General features: G+C 37.2%; 1 protein-coding gene across 2 annotated transcripts in view; it reads right to left on the bottom strand.

Moving 5' to 3' along the window:
• LOC126246795 (GATOR complex protein MIOS) overlaps positions 1-19365 on the bottom strand; it is a 214967-nt gene that overhangs the window by 90496 nt on the left and 105106 nt on the right. For both annotated transcript variants that reach the window (XM_049948423.1, XM_049948424.1), the window contains 3 exons: positions 18937-19059; positions 17029-17249; positions 8204-8334 (listed from right to left, as the gene is read on the bottom strand). In XM_049948423.1, the coding sequence (XP_049804380.1) occupies positions 8204-8334; positions 17029-17249; positions 18937-19059 (475 nt within the window). The remainder of the gene's footprint in view (positions 1-8203; positions 8335-17028; positions 17250-18936; positions 19060-19365) is intronic.

Below are 19365 nucleotides of genomic sequence, written 5' to 3'. Positions count from 1 at the left end.
ACAAGCGGGTGATTTTTATGCAGAAGGAATTTCAAAGCTTGTGAAGAGATACGATAAGTGCCTCAATCGCTATGGAGACTATGTAGAAAAATAGTGCAAAGATTTAGTTGTAAGATGTATATATTAAAATATTTTTATTTAACTTGGTGTATTTTTTTAAATCAACCGGAGGTTACTTTCTGAACGGCCCTCGTACAACTGGAAAAGTGATTCCGTTCAATAACAACCCAGGAATACCCCAATTGTAAGCTATGAAAAGAATCCTATAATATCTGACGGAACCTAAAGATTTTCTTGTGAGTAAGATCATGACATCACCGATTCTGAGTAGGCTGAGGTCACTGAAGATAGAAAGCTGACCACTGGTTTCTTGTTTATGTCACAAGGTGCAGCAATTTCACAGAGCATCAATACCACCAACAGTAACTCACTCAACAATAGAAGCGGAATACATGTCATTAATACAGTAAGGAAAGTTCTGCTAGAATGTAAATAATTTAGGAGTAAAGGAGATCACTTACTGAATAGCAGAAGTGATGAGACACTATCTAGCTGGCTCAATGTAGGTTCACAGGTGTGTGTGTGTGTGTGTGTGTGTGTGTGTGTGTAGTGTTGCCAGAAGTTTTCCAAAGTGAAATTTCCTGACAACTCCCTGATTTCCAGGCACAGTTTTAGCATTTTTCCTGACAGGTTTTGGTACTTGAAGGGTAAGTAAACAAATAAACTGACAAGTATTTCTGAACGTGTTTGTAACTTTAATTTTGTATGAACAGGCAGTTACTGTCTTATTTACAGGATATGTGATCAGGGGGCTGAGCAAACAGGTAAACTGTAAATAAAATCCATTTTTAGTTAAAGGATTTCTGTGTTTATTAATGAGTTAATTCAAACTTTGAATTAACAGTGAGATTTTTCTCCTCCTCCTGTACAGGATTTATGAACTTTCCAGGCAAGATAATGTGTCAGATCATACAAGAAACATAAAAGAAATGTGTTGTATATCGTAACATTAAAGTTTCGAAAATAAGAACGATACCACTGGTGTGTCTAAAGTGACATTTTCCCTCCCAAATAATACACAGTGTTTTGTCAAACAATAAAAAGTCAAACAAATAATTAAAATCAATCAATGAAAATTCCTCCTTTGTGAGAAAAGTGATCACTTTATCAATTCCACTCAACTGAGTTGCCCTCCCAGCCAGTATCCATGACATTTTGGGCTTCAGTTCATCAACTTGCTGGACGATGGATCTCTTCTGTCTAGCTCTCTTGCCTGCTTCATCTTTTTCACATTGCTTCTACTTTAAAGCCTCACCATACTGACCTTGAGCACTATAAAAGTCCAGAATCATTCTTTTGTCAACGTTAATCTTGAAGACCCCACCAGGTGATTTCATGCCATCATATGCTTGACTTATGGCTACAACTGACTTGGTTTCTTGGTTGACCATCATAAACTCCTTATTAATGAAAAACTTTGCTCTACAGAGGCTCTACCATGGCTCAGAATAAAAACTTTCTAAAGAAAGCTATACAAATTCTGACAGCTAGTTTCAACACCCAATAAGTCTCACTAAAAACAATCAATGTTCATCTACCTTCTCTTGTAGCTTGCACAGAGATCCAAAAATTCTTGCTTGCCTAAAAGTTGTGTGGATTCTTTCTCAACTTTATCACAGTCCTTAGCACTCATCCATTTCTGCGAAGAGAATTTCTGCACAGCATTTGAGATTCTATTCTTGCTAGTTTTGGACTGCTATTTGTCACAGGTGGATCACAAAAGTTATGTATCTACAAATGCTATACTTCAAAGGTGACTTTAGGAGGAGGAGTGAGCATATTTTGATCACAAAATCCCTGAAATCAGCCCTGAAAGGTAAAATATCTTTGGCAGGCAATTTTACCTTTTTCAGCTCAGATTGGACAGCATGATCTAATGTTAATTTCTTTGGCAGGAATAAGACTAACTTCGTCATCAAGTTTTACATCACATACCAATTTTGCAGCAGATAATACATCAGACTTAACTATTATGGACACCACATCTGCAAGAATAGAAGACAAAGCATTGGACAGGAAACGTGCAGCAGAGGCCACATATTGGAATTACCTCGAACAGAGAATTACCTGCCCCGGAACAAAGGCAATGACATATATTTTCACAGACAGCAGAGAATCTTCAAGGTACTTCAAAGTCAGTGGCCAGCTGTAAATATCTTGTGCTACTGTGTAAGTCTTTAGGAAGGGGGTGATTTTTACACCCCGATCGGATACAGCCTCAGTTTCCAGCCAGGGCACGAAGCAAAACTTTTTAGGGAAGGGTAAGTATTTGGGCTTATTAAATTTTTTATAATTTGCTTTTCTTACAGGTACATTCTTCAACACATTATCAACGCCACAGTTAGTCTTTAAGGCTGCATTCCTGAAACTCTGGTGAACTGTATGATGACAAGATCCCACATCAATAACAGTTGACGCACTGTCCCCATTAATACTCTTCAAAACAAGACACAAGTCGTTCAAGAATGTCCAGGTTGACATTTGCCCCATTCATTGATATTTGAAACATGCTGATAAGAATCAGGTCAGAAAGAAGTTTCTTTCTTAAAGCCGTCCAACATATTGGCAGCAGTGGTATGGCCTAAAATATGAATGAAAAGTAATGCATTTCAACCTGTTTGTTTACTCTGTGGAAATATCTGCAAGTAATATCCATTTGCTGCAACTCAGCCACCTGGTTAAGGCTCTCGTCAAATGAGATTACAAATGGAATATCGCCTTTGAGATCTGTGAGAACATTTTTCCTACAGTGCACAGCTAACCTATTAATGATATCATTTGATGTCTTGGTCCAACCAAGCTGCATGTTACTAGCTACATTATCATTAGGGAACATGACCAGGAACAAAGCAGTCTGCTTGCCTGCAGGGTCCATAATACTTTCATCCTTGTAGCATCATCCTGGATCAGGTACTTTGAAATGTGACTGTTAGCTGACACAGAATTAGTGGCAGTGGTGAAGGCAACACTGTGGTTGCTGGGAGGATGACGAAACAACTGCCAACTGTGAGACACCTGATTTTTTTACCACCATTTCACCTAGTGTCAACAGATCATCTTTATCATGCCCAGTTATCTCCTCAGATGACAAGCAGCATTATCCTGAAACATTAACACCCTGAAGAATATCAAATATATCAATAAGATGATTACATCATCCATGTGATACTCTCAGGGGAAGAACAGTGGTCAACAACAGATGGATACATCCAATTTCAGTATGTGCAAGTGGTGAAGAAGGGATTAATGAAAGCAACTCTCTCATCCAAAGAGGAAGCGAGAAGGAAAAAAACATCAGGAAAATGAAATTGCGGGCCGCACCTTGCTGATCCTCCCTCTTCACTGCAATACCAACAACAAGATCCATAATGAACACCAAAGCTTGACACTGGAAAAAGAGTGGGTAGGTTACATTAAGCACGGCAATGGTAGTTCGAGAATGCCACAGTCTGGTGGTCACTTTGGAATGCTAACCTTTTGGCAAGGGTTCCCAGCTCACCTGAGGTTCCTGTTGTCCTCACTTATGTTTTAAAACATTACTGGACTACTCTTTTAATGGCATAATGCATCACCAAACTGGCAGTGTAAAAACAACACAATCAACAAAACTAATATCCCATTATGGTCAGTGAGGGTATACAGACCACTGGGTAAAAATAAAAACATATTCCAGACTTCCTTTAAGATACCTTTCTAGCGTGATGGATTACACAAAATATGGGGCAATGAATGGTAACAACCTTACCCGAAACATGTCCAAAAGTCAGTCCTCGGTTCAAATACCAGCTCCAGAGTTCCACTTTTCTCTTCCTTGAACTTTTTTTCATATTCACTGACCTTAGATGTTGTGTTTCACAGGCAGCCTCCTAGAGTCTACGCAATACCTGAAAATCGTAGCACTTCACTCACAACTGACCAAAAAGATGAATGTCCGCTGTCTTCCTGACCACCACAACTGCCTTGGGTGCTTAGCTCTTTCCACGTGGCTGATGAGGGCCACTTTCTCCATGTTGTTGTGAGTGAAAGACTTGCTGCATACTGTGCAATATTCCTGTAACTCTGATGTCTTGTGGTCCTTGATACCCTCACACCTCCAGTCATTCAGCCATTGAACACTGAATTTCACCTTGCCTGGTTTCACCAGGATCTACAACCTGAATTCCATAGGAGCTGCCACAGGACTGAGGATGGAAAGTTTCCTGCTGACAACACTCCCACAGCTAGCAAAAGGTGGTGTGCTTTCACAGGTAAGTTGAAACACAAGTGAGAGGACAAATAAGGATCACATTGCAGGGGAATGCCCACAGTGTTGTGGGAAGCCTTGTGAGGTACAAGGGTTCTGGTTCAGTTACAACCTAACTTCGCATTAGCTGGCCACACGAGTGGCTTTTCCCAATGGGCGATGGATATTTGCGACAGAGTCTTGGATACCAGCAGTCCCTGCCTTCATGTATTTGGATGCCCAATCTTGACACAGTACCTGCAGTTCTTGGGATTGGAGATCAGGTCTGACAATCAGGTACACCCACACAAACCTTTTAACAAGCCACAGTCAGCCAGGATGTCCACCAACCCAGACTCTCCCCACACACCAGTTTACGTCACTCACAGTGTTAACACTGGCTAACCTGCAATCTTTCTCACAAGATTTTAAAGAAACTGAATGATTAAATGTTTATCATTTTGTTAATGGTCATAGTTATTGCGATATTTTGCACAAAAGTCTTATACTGTGTGAAATTCGAATTTGTTGCAATCAAAAATGTGTCTGGTGCATATTCCGCTATATATTTCTGCATACAAAATTTAGCTAACATCTTGAAATTTTTTAAGTTTAAGGGAAGAGATCAATACCTAATTCCAATCCTACAAACATACAAGAATGAAATATTCACAATGTCCCTCATGTCTCACAAACAGTTCGAGATGTTGAAACAAGATTTTGGCAAATGATAGCATAGAAAGAGGAGAATAGTTTGCTGTACAATAAAATGTAGAACTTTCTTATCTACCATGATATAGGAGTTTTTGTAAAATTTGCAATAGAATGCTGTAATTTTTATGGGTCATCAATAGCTGGTGGAATGAGCATTAGTGTAGTATTGCAATAATGTATGTGAAGAGATTAAAATTTTATTTTTATAGTAAGAATGTGATTTTTGATAAGCTTATCATCTGAACTGCACTCAGTTCCTCATTTACTAAGCCATTGTTTCAGGATTCTGTCACAATTATAACTGCATTAGAATGACAGAGAGATGAAATCATGTACATTCTGCTTTGTTTTGACAAAAAATGCAATTTTTAACATTGCAGCAACAAGGCAAATTCAGGTGACACTCGAAATTTGTCACTGCCACTAATATCCAGAATACAGCAAGTTTTGATTGCTTCATGTGTAATGAAGGGGCTGGACCAATGTCCACATCTAAAAATTTATACAAATGTACCGCAAAATTCCTTATTCAAGAAAACTGACACATGAAAATTACACAAACAAGGATGTAAAAAGAGGGTGCACAAATCATTTGTAGACAACTGTGGATGATAGTATTATAAAAACTAAGTTATAAAATTTGAAATGATGTTTCAGAAAAAATTCTTTATTTGTGTGACCATGTTGTCTGTGGCTGCTTTATGAGAACCAAGGTATTTCAAATCTGTCTTTGCAAAAGCAGCACAAGAAACAACTGCACCAAACGAGTGAATATCTAAAAAAACATGCAAGCACATGGAGTTTCCTGAGGTGAGCAAAAATTGGACATAATATATTGTAAGTAACATCAACATCTTTTTTAACAAACTGATTTTAGATACAGAAAGCAAGCTAGATTGTAAAAATGTTTAATTAAAGACCACTGATGATATTTTATTTCACTAAAATGAACCACCATTCAGTGACCAAAATACGCAGTTTCTTGTAGTTGCAAAGACAGACTTAAGATATCTTCAATAATTTCAAAAGTAAGCTCAAAAAGATGTAGGCTCTTGAAAGAAATGTAAACGGAGGGCGGGGAGGGGGCAGGGGAGGTTGAGCTGTATAAAACAACACTTTAGTGAGTCCCAATAAAATGTCCTTTTACTATGTTTACTGTTGTGCCCATTGTGTTATGCCCATTATTATACACATATTGTGCAATTTTTCTTTCGAAAAATATACAAGTTCATAGTAAACAATGCACTGACGACTTCCACAATTTTCTTCCTACTACAGTCCATATTTTCTCTCAAATATATAAACTATTTTCAAATTGTGAAAATGTACTACTACATATAAAATGCTTGTAAAATGCCACACTGCACAACATACAACTCCCGAAATTCATCACCCGTGGCCTCTGGCCTGCTGAGCATGCACTGCGGACAGACCATGAAAATCCACCAATTTACAACACAAACAAATGGACTTGGCCTGCAGGCAGATCAGAGAATCTGGATACAATGGGAGAGGCCACACATTTGTGAGTAATGACAGGCCTCAGACAGGAGGGCCAGGTCTATCAGAGATACTTGTGGAAATGATTTGCGGTTCTGGCCTGTTATGATCATCCACTAGTGTATGGCCAAATATTTACAGAGTTATAAGTCACCGACAGTGTGTTGTTGAACTGAGATCACAGTGATCAGTCAGTGCAACAAATGACTTGTGCAAATACTCTTAAAAAATACTGCTCACACCTCCGTGCCACTTTCGTTAGCAACTGCTTCGATAGCGGCAAGCAGCAGTGGCAGCACTGACTCCGAGGAGTGGTTGGGAGGATGGAGTAGGACACTCAGCAGTTACTTAACTGTCCCAAGCCACTGGCAATGCATGGTGGCTCCTTAAACAAACCATTTCATCTGCTGAGCCAAAAATGAGATTTTCCAGTGGTCACCCCTCTCCCCATGAATTTCCCTGGAACTTCCCTGACAAATATACGAAATTCTGTGGTGTTCCCCGATTTCTAGTATATGTGACACTCCTAGCATGTGTGCATGCAAGAGGGCTCTCTAGCTCGTCCAAGGACTTCTTCCAAAAGCTAAAGAAGTTTTCATTCTCTTTTGTGTGTGCCTATTGACAATGATGAGTGGTCTCTTTTACTCCTAAATTATATACATGGAATTAACTTAATGCCTGTCAGGAAGCAATGTGACTGCAATGGCTACAAAGACAAATATCCTGTTTCCCAAAACATGCCTCGATTAAACTGATGTGTGACAACAAAGACGTAAGTGCCTCAAGAAAGACAAAGGTTTCACTGAACACTTTGATACTAGGCATCATTTTGTCAGAGAAAAATTGATTCAGAAGAAATAACAGCAGGGCAAACTTCAATAATGAAATGCTCACAGACATAATGAGAAAGCTAGAGTCAAGTACCAAGCATCATCAACTAACGCAATATATGGGCACAGAGATGAAGTACTGAGAGGCATTGCTTCTAATGGGATGCTGTTAATTATGAATTAGAAATGGTGCCTCAACTAAAAAAAATAATCTTATTTGGTTCTACTGTTGTGGCTGTGGCTATGGTAGCTTTCTGTAGTTGTTCTATGCTGCTGTATATTGTAATGAAGCCTCCCTTTTTTTTCTCCAGCTTATAGACTCTTGCACAGTCTCAAGGTATGTTATATAAAATATTTCTGAACCAATGTTATAATCAGTTTAGAAAGGCACTAGTTTCAGTTTCATCAAAATTCTACAATAGAAAGTCAATAACAAAAGTGTCTTTTTCAACACATGAGCTACCACATTAACATAAATTCTATGTCCTCTTTACCATATCCACAAATCTTGCAACTCAATTTGTGCAAACTGACAGGGAGTCAAAATGTCAAATTACATATGTCTTTTTGGAAGTTTTGTAATAAGACAACAAGTATTTAAGTATCACAGCACATTATTAAATTAGTTGAGAAACTTTCACTATCACCACCTCAACACTGCTAACCTCATTTTCTCACATTACTGAAGCCAAATACAATAATCACATTACTAAAGCCAAATACAATAAAGCTTTCCAACAATGATATTACTTGCTATAACCATTCCATTATCAAGGAATATTTTATTTCATTGCTACGCATCTCACAGAGCATAAAAATACAACAAATACTCAGTAAACAACTTACTTTCAATACAAGTTACACAATAAATACTTACTAAGATGCCATCATAATTCTCAGAGTCTGCAGTGAGAAATGCAAATAGAGCACGCAGATAAGGATCAGAGAGATGAGAGCGAGACGTGATGCAAAGTTCTCGCCACATGCTGTTTTTATCATCTGAAAACCCTGTGCAAAAATGTAAAAAAAAAAGAGACAATCAAATATACATCATACCTTTTTACATCTACAACAAAATCTACATTTATATTCTGTAAACCACTGTGAATTGTCTGGCAGAGGGTACATCCCCCTGTACCAATTATTAGGGTTTCTTCCCATTCCACTCACATATGGAGCGCAGGAAGAATAACTGTTCGAGTGCCTCTGTGCATGCTTTAATTACTCTATCTTATACTCACAAACCCTATGTGAATGGTAAGTAGGGGTTGTAGTAAATTTCTAGCGTCATCATTTAAAGTCAGTTCTTGAAACTTTGTTAGTACACTTTTTCAGGATAGTTTAGGTCTATCTTCAAGAGTCTGCCAGTTCATTTCTTTCAGCATCTTAGTAAAACTTTCCCATGGGTCAAGAAAACCATGACCATTTGTGCTGCCCTTCTCTGTATATGTTAAATCTCCTGTGTTAGTCCTATTTGGTATGGATCCCACACACTTCAGCAATAATCTAGAATTGGTTGCACAAGTGATTCGCAAGCAGTCTCCTTTGTAGACTTCCCCAACATTCTACCAATAATCCAGAGTCCACCACATGCTTTACCCACAATTGAGCCTATAAGATCATTAGATTTCCTATCCCTATAAAGTGTATGTAAGAGTTGGCTGATTCCACAGTGTACTAGTAAAGCTAAACCATCAGTCAGTGAAAAAGGAATAAGATTGCACAATAAAATTTGGTGCTTTACACAATGGAAAATGCCATGCATAATGAGTTTGAAGAACAGTAAGCATCTTTTAAAAAAGCATTAGCGAAGTGTGGAGAAAGGACGGATAAAATTCAGGAAAACAGGTATTTGAAATATTACCTGTTGCTAAAAATTTCTTAACTATCAACAGAAATGAAATTGTATCCAATAGGTTGACTACATACTAACTGAAATTAAAATGTCTTTCTCCTCATACTAAGAAAATATAAAGTCAGAGTACAAAGAAGTAGAAAAAATTAGGGTTAAACACCCCAAGGACAAACAGGGACATTACAGATGGTACATATTTTTGGACCAGGCATGAATAAAAGGAAATCAGATAAACCCACCTCAGAGTAAAATATGTGGTGTTAAACCTAATGTAAGCTTGTAAGTTATGACATTTGAATATGTAAATGACACATCATTACGTATCATTAACTGGTATTGACAAACTATCCATTTAAATTATTTCTCAATATGTAAATACACAAATTATGTAGTGTTTCAGTCTACTTAGTGAGCTCATACGTTCTTCACATAGTGAAAAATAACTTATTCTACAGCAGCAATAAAAAGTAAAAAGAGTTAATGCTAGAAGAATGAAATGAAATGGTGGGAGCAACAAATATGAGAATTGAAAAAGTAACCACTGTGTGAGCTCTGCCAAGAAATCAGAGGATCAATATGTGATGAAAAACTGGACAAGGCTGCCAGTATATATGGCCAGAAGAGGAATGCAAAGCCCAGTATGAATGACGCTCTAACACCAGCAGAGAGGCATCACACCTTGATAACACTGATATATTAATGGTACAGGTTTTAATTCCAATATACTGGAACTAGCCAGAGGCATCACACCTTGATAACACTGATATATTAATGGTACAGGTTTTAATTCCAATATACTGGAACTAGCCCTCTGCTAATTGGTAAAAAAAATTTCCTCACTTTTAACACCACACTGAAACTCAAGCACTGTGTAACACATGCTGTGCTTCACTGGTCCCTCCATTCATTCAAAGTTTTCTATGCGCAACTCAACTGAGATCTTTCTAGGTCAGAATAGCATAATAATTTATTCAGCCAAGGATCTTACAATGATATAAAATATATCAACTTAATACAACAAAAAATGTAGGTCACAGTGTCTGGAGTCAGATTTTCACTTATTGTCTACTACTTTTACGTCTATTTTGTATGCACATGGTGATGACATACCCAAGTTTCATGAAAAACAAAAAAAATAAGTCCAACAAAATCAATCTCATGCCACTCAAAATGTTCAACATCAATATCAAGACACAGTCACCAAAATTGTTTTCAATCAACTGATACAAATTCAACAAAGAACATACTTTAAATATACTCTTATCTAGTTCGCCATGCAAAATATGGTGCACCCACTTGTTTTGGATGTCCACAACCTCCATTACCTCTCTAAAATACATGTAACAATACCTTATTAAGAAATGGATAATTGCTACTCACAACATAACAAAGATGCTGAGTCCCAGATAGGCACAACAAAAAGACTGTCAGGAAGTGAGCATTCGACCAAACAGATCTTTGTCAAAACCTTCAGTTTTAAAAACAGTGTAAATCTCCAGCAGCACTTCGGTCGTACTGTTTCAAGAGCGATTACATTCTGTATTCTATTTCACTTTTCCCATTTTATAGGCAGAATAATGTATGTCAGCCTATTTTCAAAAATATGTGTATCATAAATTTACATTTAATGATAAAAAAGCAATCTGTGCAATTTGTATATTGGCAACTTTGACTTTCATTCAACTGTTATGTGAATATTATTCAAAAGAATTCTGAATATGTTTTGAAAGATCTACTCACAATTGTTAATGGGTAAAATCCCCCATTCAAAATGACAGCTAAATGACAGTATTGTTGCCTCTGTTTAGAGGGCTGTAAAGTTGCTACAATGATTTAAAGCTGCCTTAAACATTATGTTTGCTTCTAAAATTTAGATTAATCCACAAGAAAGCATAAACAGATGCCCTCTTACTGATTACTAGCTGTTACCCACGGTTGAGCATATTGGTAGTTTTGTTATGATGAGTGTTGGTGAGTAAGTAAGCTACAGTATATGTGATAGCATCGGCTGCCCTCACATGTCTGCCTGTTTGGATGACTTATGATGTGCTCTCTGCTCTCCCCCGTCCTAACCTGTCCCAACGCACGACACTTCAGCATCCGCAGCATCACAGCTGAGCAGTGCACACCACTCAGCATGGACAGGATCACGAATCTATGCATCTGCGCTACTGAAGTAGCTATACATTATACACTGAGTACATTACATAACAAATAGCTTGGAAGTGTGAATTAAACACAATGAAGACTATACACCCATTGTATTCATTACTTTCATCATATCATGTAGTACATATCAGCTAATACAAGCATTTTCACAAATATGATAAATTTCAAAAGTGAAAGAGCAAATAGCTTTTACAAAGAGCAAATATTTTTCCCTAACTCACCCAATATTCTTCGAATCAACGTGTATCTTGTTCTACACACTTTCTAAAGTAGCCTGTGTTCTTCCTAAGGGTTTAAGTCATCTCCTTACTAAACTTCATCAAAATAAGAGATTTTTACACTAATTTCACCTGTATCATCATCACCTTGAACAGTTTCCAACCCCAGGGTAGGTCTGGAACTCAAGCCTCTCCCTCTAGTCCTCTTCTCTCACCATATTTGTGTGTTCACTCTCGTCCAGTCCTCACTTCTTTCTTCAACACACTCCTCCACACTTTCCAGCTGTCTATCCCTTGGTCTTCCTCTTGGTCATTTCTTTCTCATCTTCATTTTGTGTATCTTCTTGAGAATACTCTTGTTTCCCATTCTCTTTATATGGTTACCAAATAACATCACTGACTCAACCGTTAATACAACTGTGAAGTAATGTCATTACGAAATAAACTTTCATAATTCGACACCCTCACAAATAACTGCGCCAGCAAAAGTTAAATGCCTACTACAGCTCCACCAACATCGTAGGTGCAAACATAAACAGCAGTGTGACAGCAAGTGAGACATCAATATCATATGGATATCAAAAACCACCTGATATAAGCTGAAGATGGCTATCATGAAGAAAACGATGCAGTGGGCCCAGATGAAATCAAATTTTATTATTTTGTAACCATTTACTGCCAATTGTACATAATAATAAGAACTAAGAAAACACAATAAGTCACAAACAGGAGTCAAATAATGTGCTCCTTACTCTTTAGCTTCTTCTGCCTGTACAAGTCATTCCGGAGCTTGTTGAGCGAATCAGCCATATTTACGCTTTAAAAGGAAAAAATAAGCGGCTTTGTGAAAACAAAATCATTCAACTGATTTTTTTATCAACCCGGCAGTAAAAAAGACTGTTAAGGGGTAAGATGCAGCAAGGTGAAATGAAAAAGTACTCTGATTGCCACATCCAGGCTACACGAAAACAACAGAAGCTTCATTTTGGTGAACCACAATTAATTTACAGAGACTAGAATACTGCGCAACGAAGAGGTACAACATTGATCTTAACTATTTCCACAAAAATCAGCACCTATAATTACACCAGAAAAGACAATTGATAAAACTGTTAGCATTGTGTAAAAATCTTTGTAGAAAATTTTTCATTGTTCTTTCAGTTTCTGTAAGGGATGCCTATACACTTAACTGATTGGTAAATAGTGCAATATTAACACTATAATCAATACAGTTAGTAGTACACAAGTACTAAATTAAATCATAATGCCTGATGCGACAATTTCATTACATGAACAGCAAAACTGTAGCAAGTGACAAGCTTTTTTTTTTTTTTCTTGTCATCTTTTGTGGGGGTTGTAAGCAAGAAAAAGGTTCATAAAGGTTTGAAATTACGTGTACAGTCTGTTGTAAGTCACTAACTGCTCTCATTCTCAAATACTGGACGAATAAAATCTGGATATTTGCACATTGTGGCCTGTACCTCTTTTTCACCTCCTCTCCTACCACTCTAATAGGTAGTTGGTTCTTACCTCCACAGCAATTCTTTCCACACAGTAAGTGATACTTGTGCCAAGTTTGGTTGGAATCAGTCCAGTGGTTTTGGAGGAGATGTGGAACAGACATATAGACTTACATACATACACACGAACATACATTTTTATAATCTGTGTGGAAATTTTTCTTTTCTGTGGTCTGATTTTGATGAAAAAAAGCCTATATGACACTCCAAGCTATTTCAAGTTACCTGTGCAAATACTATGAAAATGTGTATAGTAGTTTTGGAGATTAGAATGTTCTAACAGACTGACACAATGATTTTAGATAACAGTTAAAATATGATATCTCTTTTATAGTGATCCGATTTTGATGAAATAAAGCTTACACAGTGCCCCAAGCTATGCTCAAGTGACTTAAAAAATTCCATGAAATTCATCTAGTGGTTTTGGAGAAGCATGTTCAAACAGACAGACATGACAGTTGTAAGTTTTATTATTCATATAGAGACCTGCTCCATTAGCCACTAAATAGTCACATGCATGAAGTCATTGGCAAATATTCTAAGTGAAAAGACATTCTGGTCAGTTAAAGAAAAGAAAAGAAAAGAAAGGGTCAATTAAGAACATTCAGCAACAGCTTATACAGCTTAACGTAATGTAAACTCTCGTTTTGACTGTGTAGCTCTTATGGTTATAGTTGTTACTCTGTATCTCTTATTGTTATAGTTATCACTAGTTTCTGGAACTTACAATACTTCTTAAAGAACTAATTGTATTCTAAATATGTTTAAAATGACCTGGCAGCATTTGCAACTACAATCATGAACAAATAAGTTACAGATAGCAGCTGTACTGGAAGAGAGAACTCTCTTATCACTTTAGCACATGACTGGTATGTCATTGCACTGGACATCAGCATAACAGTCTAGCACAGGGTGGGAAGACAATCAATATTAGCTCTTTTGATCATGAGTGCCCGAAACGGGGGCACTCCTTCCACAAAGTCATTCAAGCAAGGGGGTTTTCATATGCACCATCTCAAGGACGTAGAATGAGTTCTTCCATTTGGAGGAAATCATGCCACCAAATCCAATGACCATGGGAAAAAATGTCTTGAGGACACCGAGCTGCCGTTATCACAGATTAAAATAGCAGATAGGTCCATAATGCAGCAAATCATTCACCAGTACACTGATGGACTTCAACAGCTGGTGAGCAATAATATCATCCAGAACTACAGAATTGTAATCATGTACAGTACAGAAGCCCTGGCTGCCAGAGGACAACTGCAGAGACTAAGCCGAAGATGCTCACTTAAGGTGCCAGTAGAATGGCCACCCTCAGAATTATAAGGCCAGTCATCTGCATGATCAGACAATACTGTAGGTTATGGAACTGTCTGGAAGGTGTTACAGTGTTGTAACCGTTCATAGTTTAGTGGGACATGTTGCATCATGTAGAGACAAAAGAGCTAAAAGAAGTGAGTGGAGACACTTGTACCAGCTTCCTCAGCAATGAAAGTTTACTCATGGCATGTTAAACATTAAATCTAGCACAAAACAGGATTACTTAATGTTGGCAGCTGCCACACATAATCTGATCTACCCTCCACCACTGCTAATAGAACATTATTCTTGTTTCAAGGCAAACCTAGAAACCTAACAATCTCACATGCAAACATAAAATATAGAGTATTCCAACAAGGCCATCATTTTCCTGACGAGTCTGCTTTTTCCACAAATATCAGTTCTATGATGCAGTATTGTTTCTTTCAACTGCTGCAACACTCCAGCTGATCTTACACCTGCCCAACAGATGAGCTGTAGGTGCTTGGGGTGCCTGTGCTCCATGGGTGCAGACTTGAAACAGCCTGACCTACTCCATCAACCTGACACAATGTAAAGTAAAACCTGATTGTGTATTTTTCTCAAAGCTAACAAAAAGTTTCATTTATGTTACATATTTATGCTGCCTTTGCAAAGAAACAAAGAAAATTCCCCTACTATCACCAATCTGTCAATACAGTTATATATTTGTGACCATAATAGAAAAGGATAGATTGCTAGTTGCCATAAAGCGGAGATGTTGAGTCACAGACAGACAAAACAAAAAGACCCTTAAACGTGTAAGCTTTTGGCCAGAAGGCCTGCTTCTGAAACACACACACACACACACACACACGCACACACGCACACACACACACACACATATATATATATATATATGGAGATGCTGAGTCGCAGACAGGCACAACAAAAAGACCACCTATTCTTTTCTAATACTGTCATTATTCAAACTCAGATTTTCTATTGTTTGTTATATAATTGTGATATTCATTTAAAATTCTATAAAACACTGAGTTAAAAATGTATATGACTGCAGGCCCTTCAGTATCTCACTGAATCTAAAAATCATTTTATCTTCTTTGGTAACCAACAAAGCAGTTGTCTCCAAACATGGACTAAGGAGCGTGTCCACTTGAGAGAACTCAGGACAGTAACACTCTTGAGTCACTCGAGTACTGTGTCCACTTGAGAGTTATTCTTGGCCACTAGGAGCAACTCTCAGGAGGCATGTGGTGATTGCCCAGTCTCAGTACAGACGTTGTGCAAACGACTGGTCCTGAAAGCACTTACAATCAATGTGAACTCCTTATGGTGCATAGCATTGTTGGAGTTGAGGTACACATGTTCCATGATTCAACAACTTGCACCTCCATAATATAGCCAGTACCACACAAGAGTTTCATAAAACTGGAGTGGACTTAACTTGTCTGCTCCCAAGAGCATGAGGGTAAGGTACTTTGTGGTAACCTTGCTTTTAGATTCTCTGGGAAAATGTGACAGAGGGCTTAGAGTGTGAGGAGCAAAGTGGTTCGAAAGAAAGAAAGAAAAGAAAAACCAGTTTTGCTGTCTGATGGCTTGTGTATATTTTTCTTAGGTCTTCCAGGCTTATCTGCTTGGAGTGGGCAATCTGTATTGTATCAGATGTGTTTCCACAAGTGCAATTGCAGGTGGAAGTGCAAGTGCAGGCACAGGTGAAGGGGCAAGTGGAAGTTTTAACACTCCTATCACTTGCTCCTGTCTTTGTGGACATGTCTTAGGCACTGTTTTCTTCACTGCAGTTGCAAATCATTTTGAAAAGGTAGGATGCTATTTTTCTTGTATATGTTTTTTTGATCAGTCAGGTATTACACGTATGGCCACATCTTCTAGCACATAAAGCCTGCTTTAATGGATTCTAAAATAAAGATGTATTGAAAGACACCAGAAATGTTGCTATCTCTTGCAGTTTCCCCATCACCATTTTTTATAAACTTACATATGTCAACTATACCATGGGCTTCCTATTTCATTCTTCAATTCACTGCTCTTGAAATCCATTAAGTACTGCACGACATAAACCCTTTTGATAAAATTATGGGTGTTGTACAGCTCTGTTACTACAGGGCAGTCTTTAAGCTATTTGACAATCTGTAGCAGGGTGGTGTAGTAGTTTCCACTTACGAAGTTGCATTTATAAGGCATTTCACAAATTCCAAGATCCTTATTTTCCACACATTTTCCGTATACAGCAAGGTCACAACTACTGTAGTTTACTGTCTTATCTTTTTATAACTAAAAACACATTTTGACAATTGACACGTGTTCCGTTACAACTGTGTTGGCTCATTTGTGTTTGTGTGTGTTCAGGACAGCTGAACATACAAATTCTCTTGCCAATTTGGATGTTCATTCTACCCAGTATCCTACCTATAACAATGGAAGTATTTTTAGTATAAAGGGTGGACATAAAGGAAATAGTGAACTCAACTCCCACACAAAGCTAGGGGAGCTTCAGTCTACTAGAGCAGACACTGGCATACTTAAGCAGGCCTAAAAAAATTGATGAAAGCAAGTTCTTGTTAACAACTTTGTAAATAATACTATGCATGATACGACAACAAATAAATATTTGACATACCAGACAGGGCCATGGCCACAATTGTATATTTGGAATCATTATTCCTAGAGGCGCCACGATTCAACATCTCAACTGCAAGTCTCAGCCTGAGGTTGAATACAGCAATGGCAGCTGCACGGGAGTATGATCCTTCCGCCTCTAGGCCATCAAGAAAGTCTGACAAAGATTGGGAATCAATTTTCCAACCACAAAGCTGCAATGCTTTATCCCTCTCTTCACTTCTGCAATAAAGAAAAGATACTCATGGTTTAAATACATTATATATCATTCCCAATTCTTTCAAACAATGAAATATCCAGAATGGAATGTAGCAATATAATGAAAAGGATAGTTGCTACTCACCATATAGCAGAGATGTTGAGTCACAGAAAGGGAACAGTGCGTTGTGTTTGAGAGAGAGAGAGAGAGAGAGAGAGAGAGAGAGAGAGAGAGAGAGAGAGTTTTGTTGTTGTTGTCTATTCTTGACAAATGTTTCATTGTCAAATGCTAACTTTCCAAAAGTCTTTTTGTTGTGCCTTTCTGTGACTCAGCATCTCTGATATATGGTGACTAGCAACTACCTTTTCATTATATTGTTCTGAATACTTCTGTAGCTCACCTGAAAGATCATTATTATTATTATTATTATTATTATTATTATTATTGTTCATTAAGCAGAAATAAAAAACAACTGCATCAGTGTGATAACAATAATACATTTCCTCGATTAAAATGATACCACAGAACAAATAGCAAACCACCACTTTAAAAATTTACTCTTAGCAATAACACAACTGATCCCTTAAGTTATTTATTTAGAACACACACTATCACATTAGCAGAATAGCTGTAAAGCTAACTGTAGTTTTAACTATGAATTCCCAACTCAAATTTTATATACATTCAAACTATTGTGAAGTAACTGTTTCAGCCCATTAGCTGTTCTGCATTGGTAAAGGATATTTGAAGTATTTCTGAACACAAATAATGTGTTCTGTCAGAATTGTTACTATTGTGAAGTAACTGTTTCAGCCCATTAGCTGTTCTGCATTGGTAAGGGATATTTGAAGTACTTCTGAACAAAAATGCTGTGTTGTGTCAGAATGTCAAGCACTTTATGTATTTTTTAACACGCACAGACACAGTTCAGTGTTGTGACGCTACAGAGCTAATTCAACCCCTCTTTGAATCTGCTTACTTGGTCTCGCTCTACAAAATTTCCCCCCTGAACTTCCCTCCATTACTAAATTAACAAATCTCCAATACCTCAGAGTGTGTACTACTGAACTATCCATTAATTTAGCCAAATTACAGCATAAAGCTCTTTTCTCTCCAATTCAAATCAGCAGCTCTTCATTACTTATCCTATACATCCACCTCATTTCCAGCATTCTTCTGTGACATCACATTTCAAAAGCTTCTATACCTTCTTCTCTGTACTGTTTATCATTCATGTATCATTTTTATATAATACTTCAATGTAATATTTACGTCTTAATAATGTAAAAGGCCCAATATACAGATTTAAAAATCCAGTATATTCACTTTTTTAAATATTCATGCAACAATGACATTCTAAATAATTCCACATTGTATCATTTTATGTTAATCACAATTTTTCTACTGCAGTTAAAAAATAAAGATATACTAACAGAAAAGAGCATCAACGCTTTTTTTGTGAAACAGACTTTAAGAGAGACTGGACATAAGAGCTGAGATAAAAGACCAGGACATAAATGTGAAATGTTCTCATTTGATGAACTACACTAAGATATGTAATGTAAAACCCTTATATTCTGAATACAGGATACACAACTGTTGTTTTACATTGCCCTCATATGTGATAAAATGTTAACAGAATTGCAAAGCATTTTTACCTTAGCAATTAGAAACTTACAAAAGTTCAATAAAGAATATTTCACAACTCACTTATATATTTTAGCAGCAACGTGTGCTCCTGTACTTCCCAGATCTGCCCAAGGCATTGTGACCATCTCTGACTTCATTCCTGGTATCATATTTACTTGCGCAGGTTCCAACCTGAGAATGTTCCTAAGGCAGAAAAAAAATCTTACAATATTTTTAACTCTGATAATCAATATTTGTTCACTATCTGAAACTACATATAAGAAGACTAAAAAGCAATTAGATAACTACATCTATTTAGCGATATGTTATGAAAAGCAGATAAAATATGAATGAAAAATGTCTATTAAAATTTCTTGTTACACTGTATAATGATGCAGTTGTGTGGAAACATTCCATTGTTGTGATTTGTAAAAATATGCAGGGTGTTTAAATTTATCTTTACAACTTTTATGACACATATTTCACAGAAATTGTGATTGTCATAAATTG

This window comes from Schistocerca nitens, chromosome 1, assembly GCF_023898315.1.
Source record: "Schistocerca nitens isolate TAMUIC-IGC-003100 chromosome 1, iqSchNite1.1, whole genome shotgun sequence".
In the NCBI taxonomy this organism is placed as follows: domain Eukaryota; kingdom Metazoa; phylum Arthropoda; class Insecta; order Orthoptera; family Acrididae; genus Schistocerca; species Schistocerca nitens.
The sequence above is the reverse complement of the archived record's forward strand: the minus strand, read 5'-3'. Positions and strand labels throughout refer to the sequence as shown.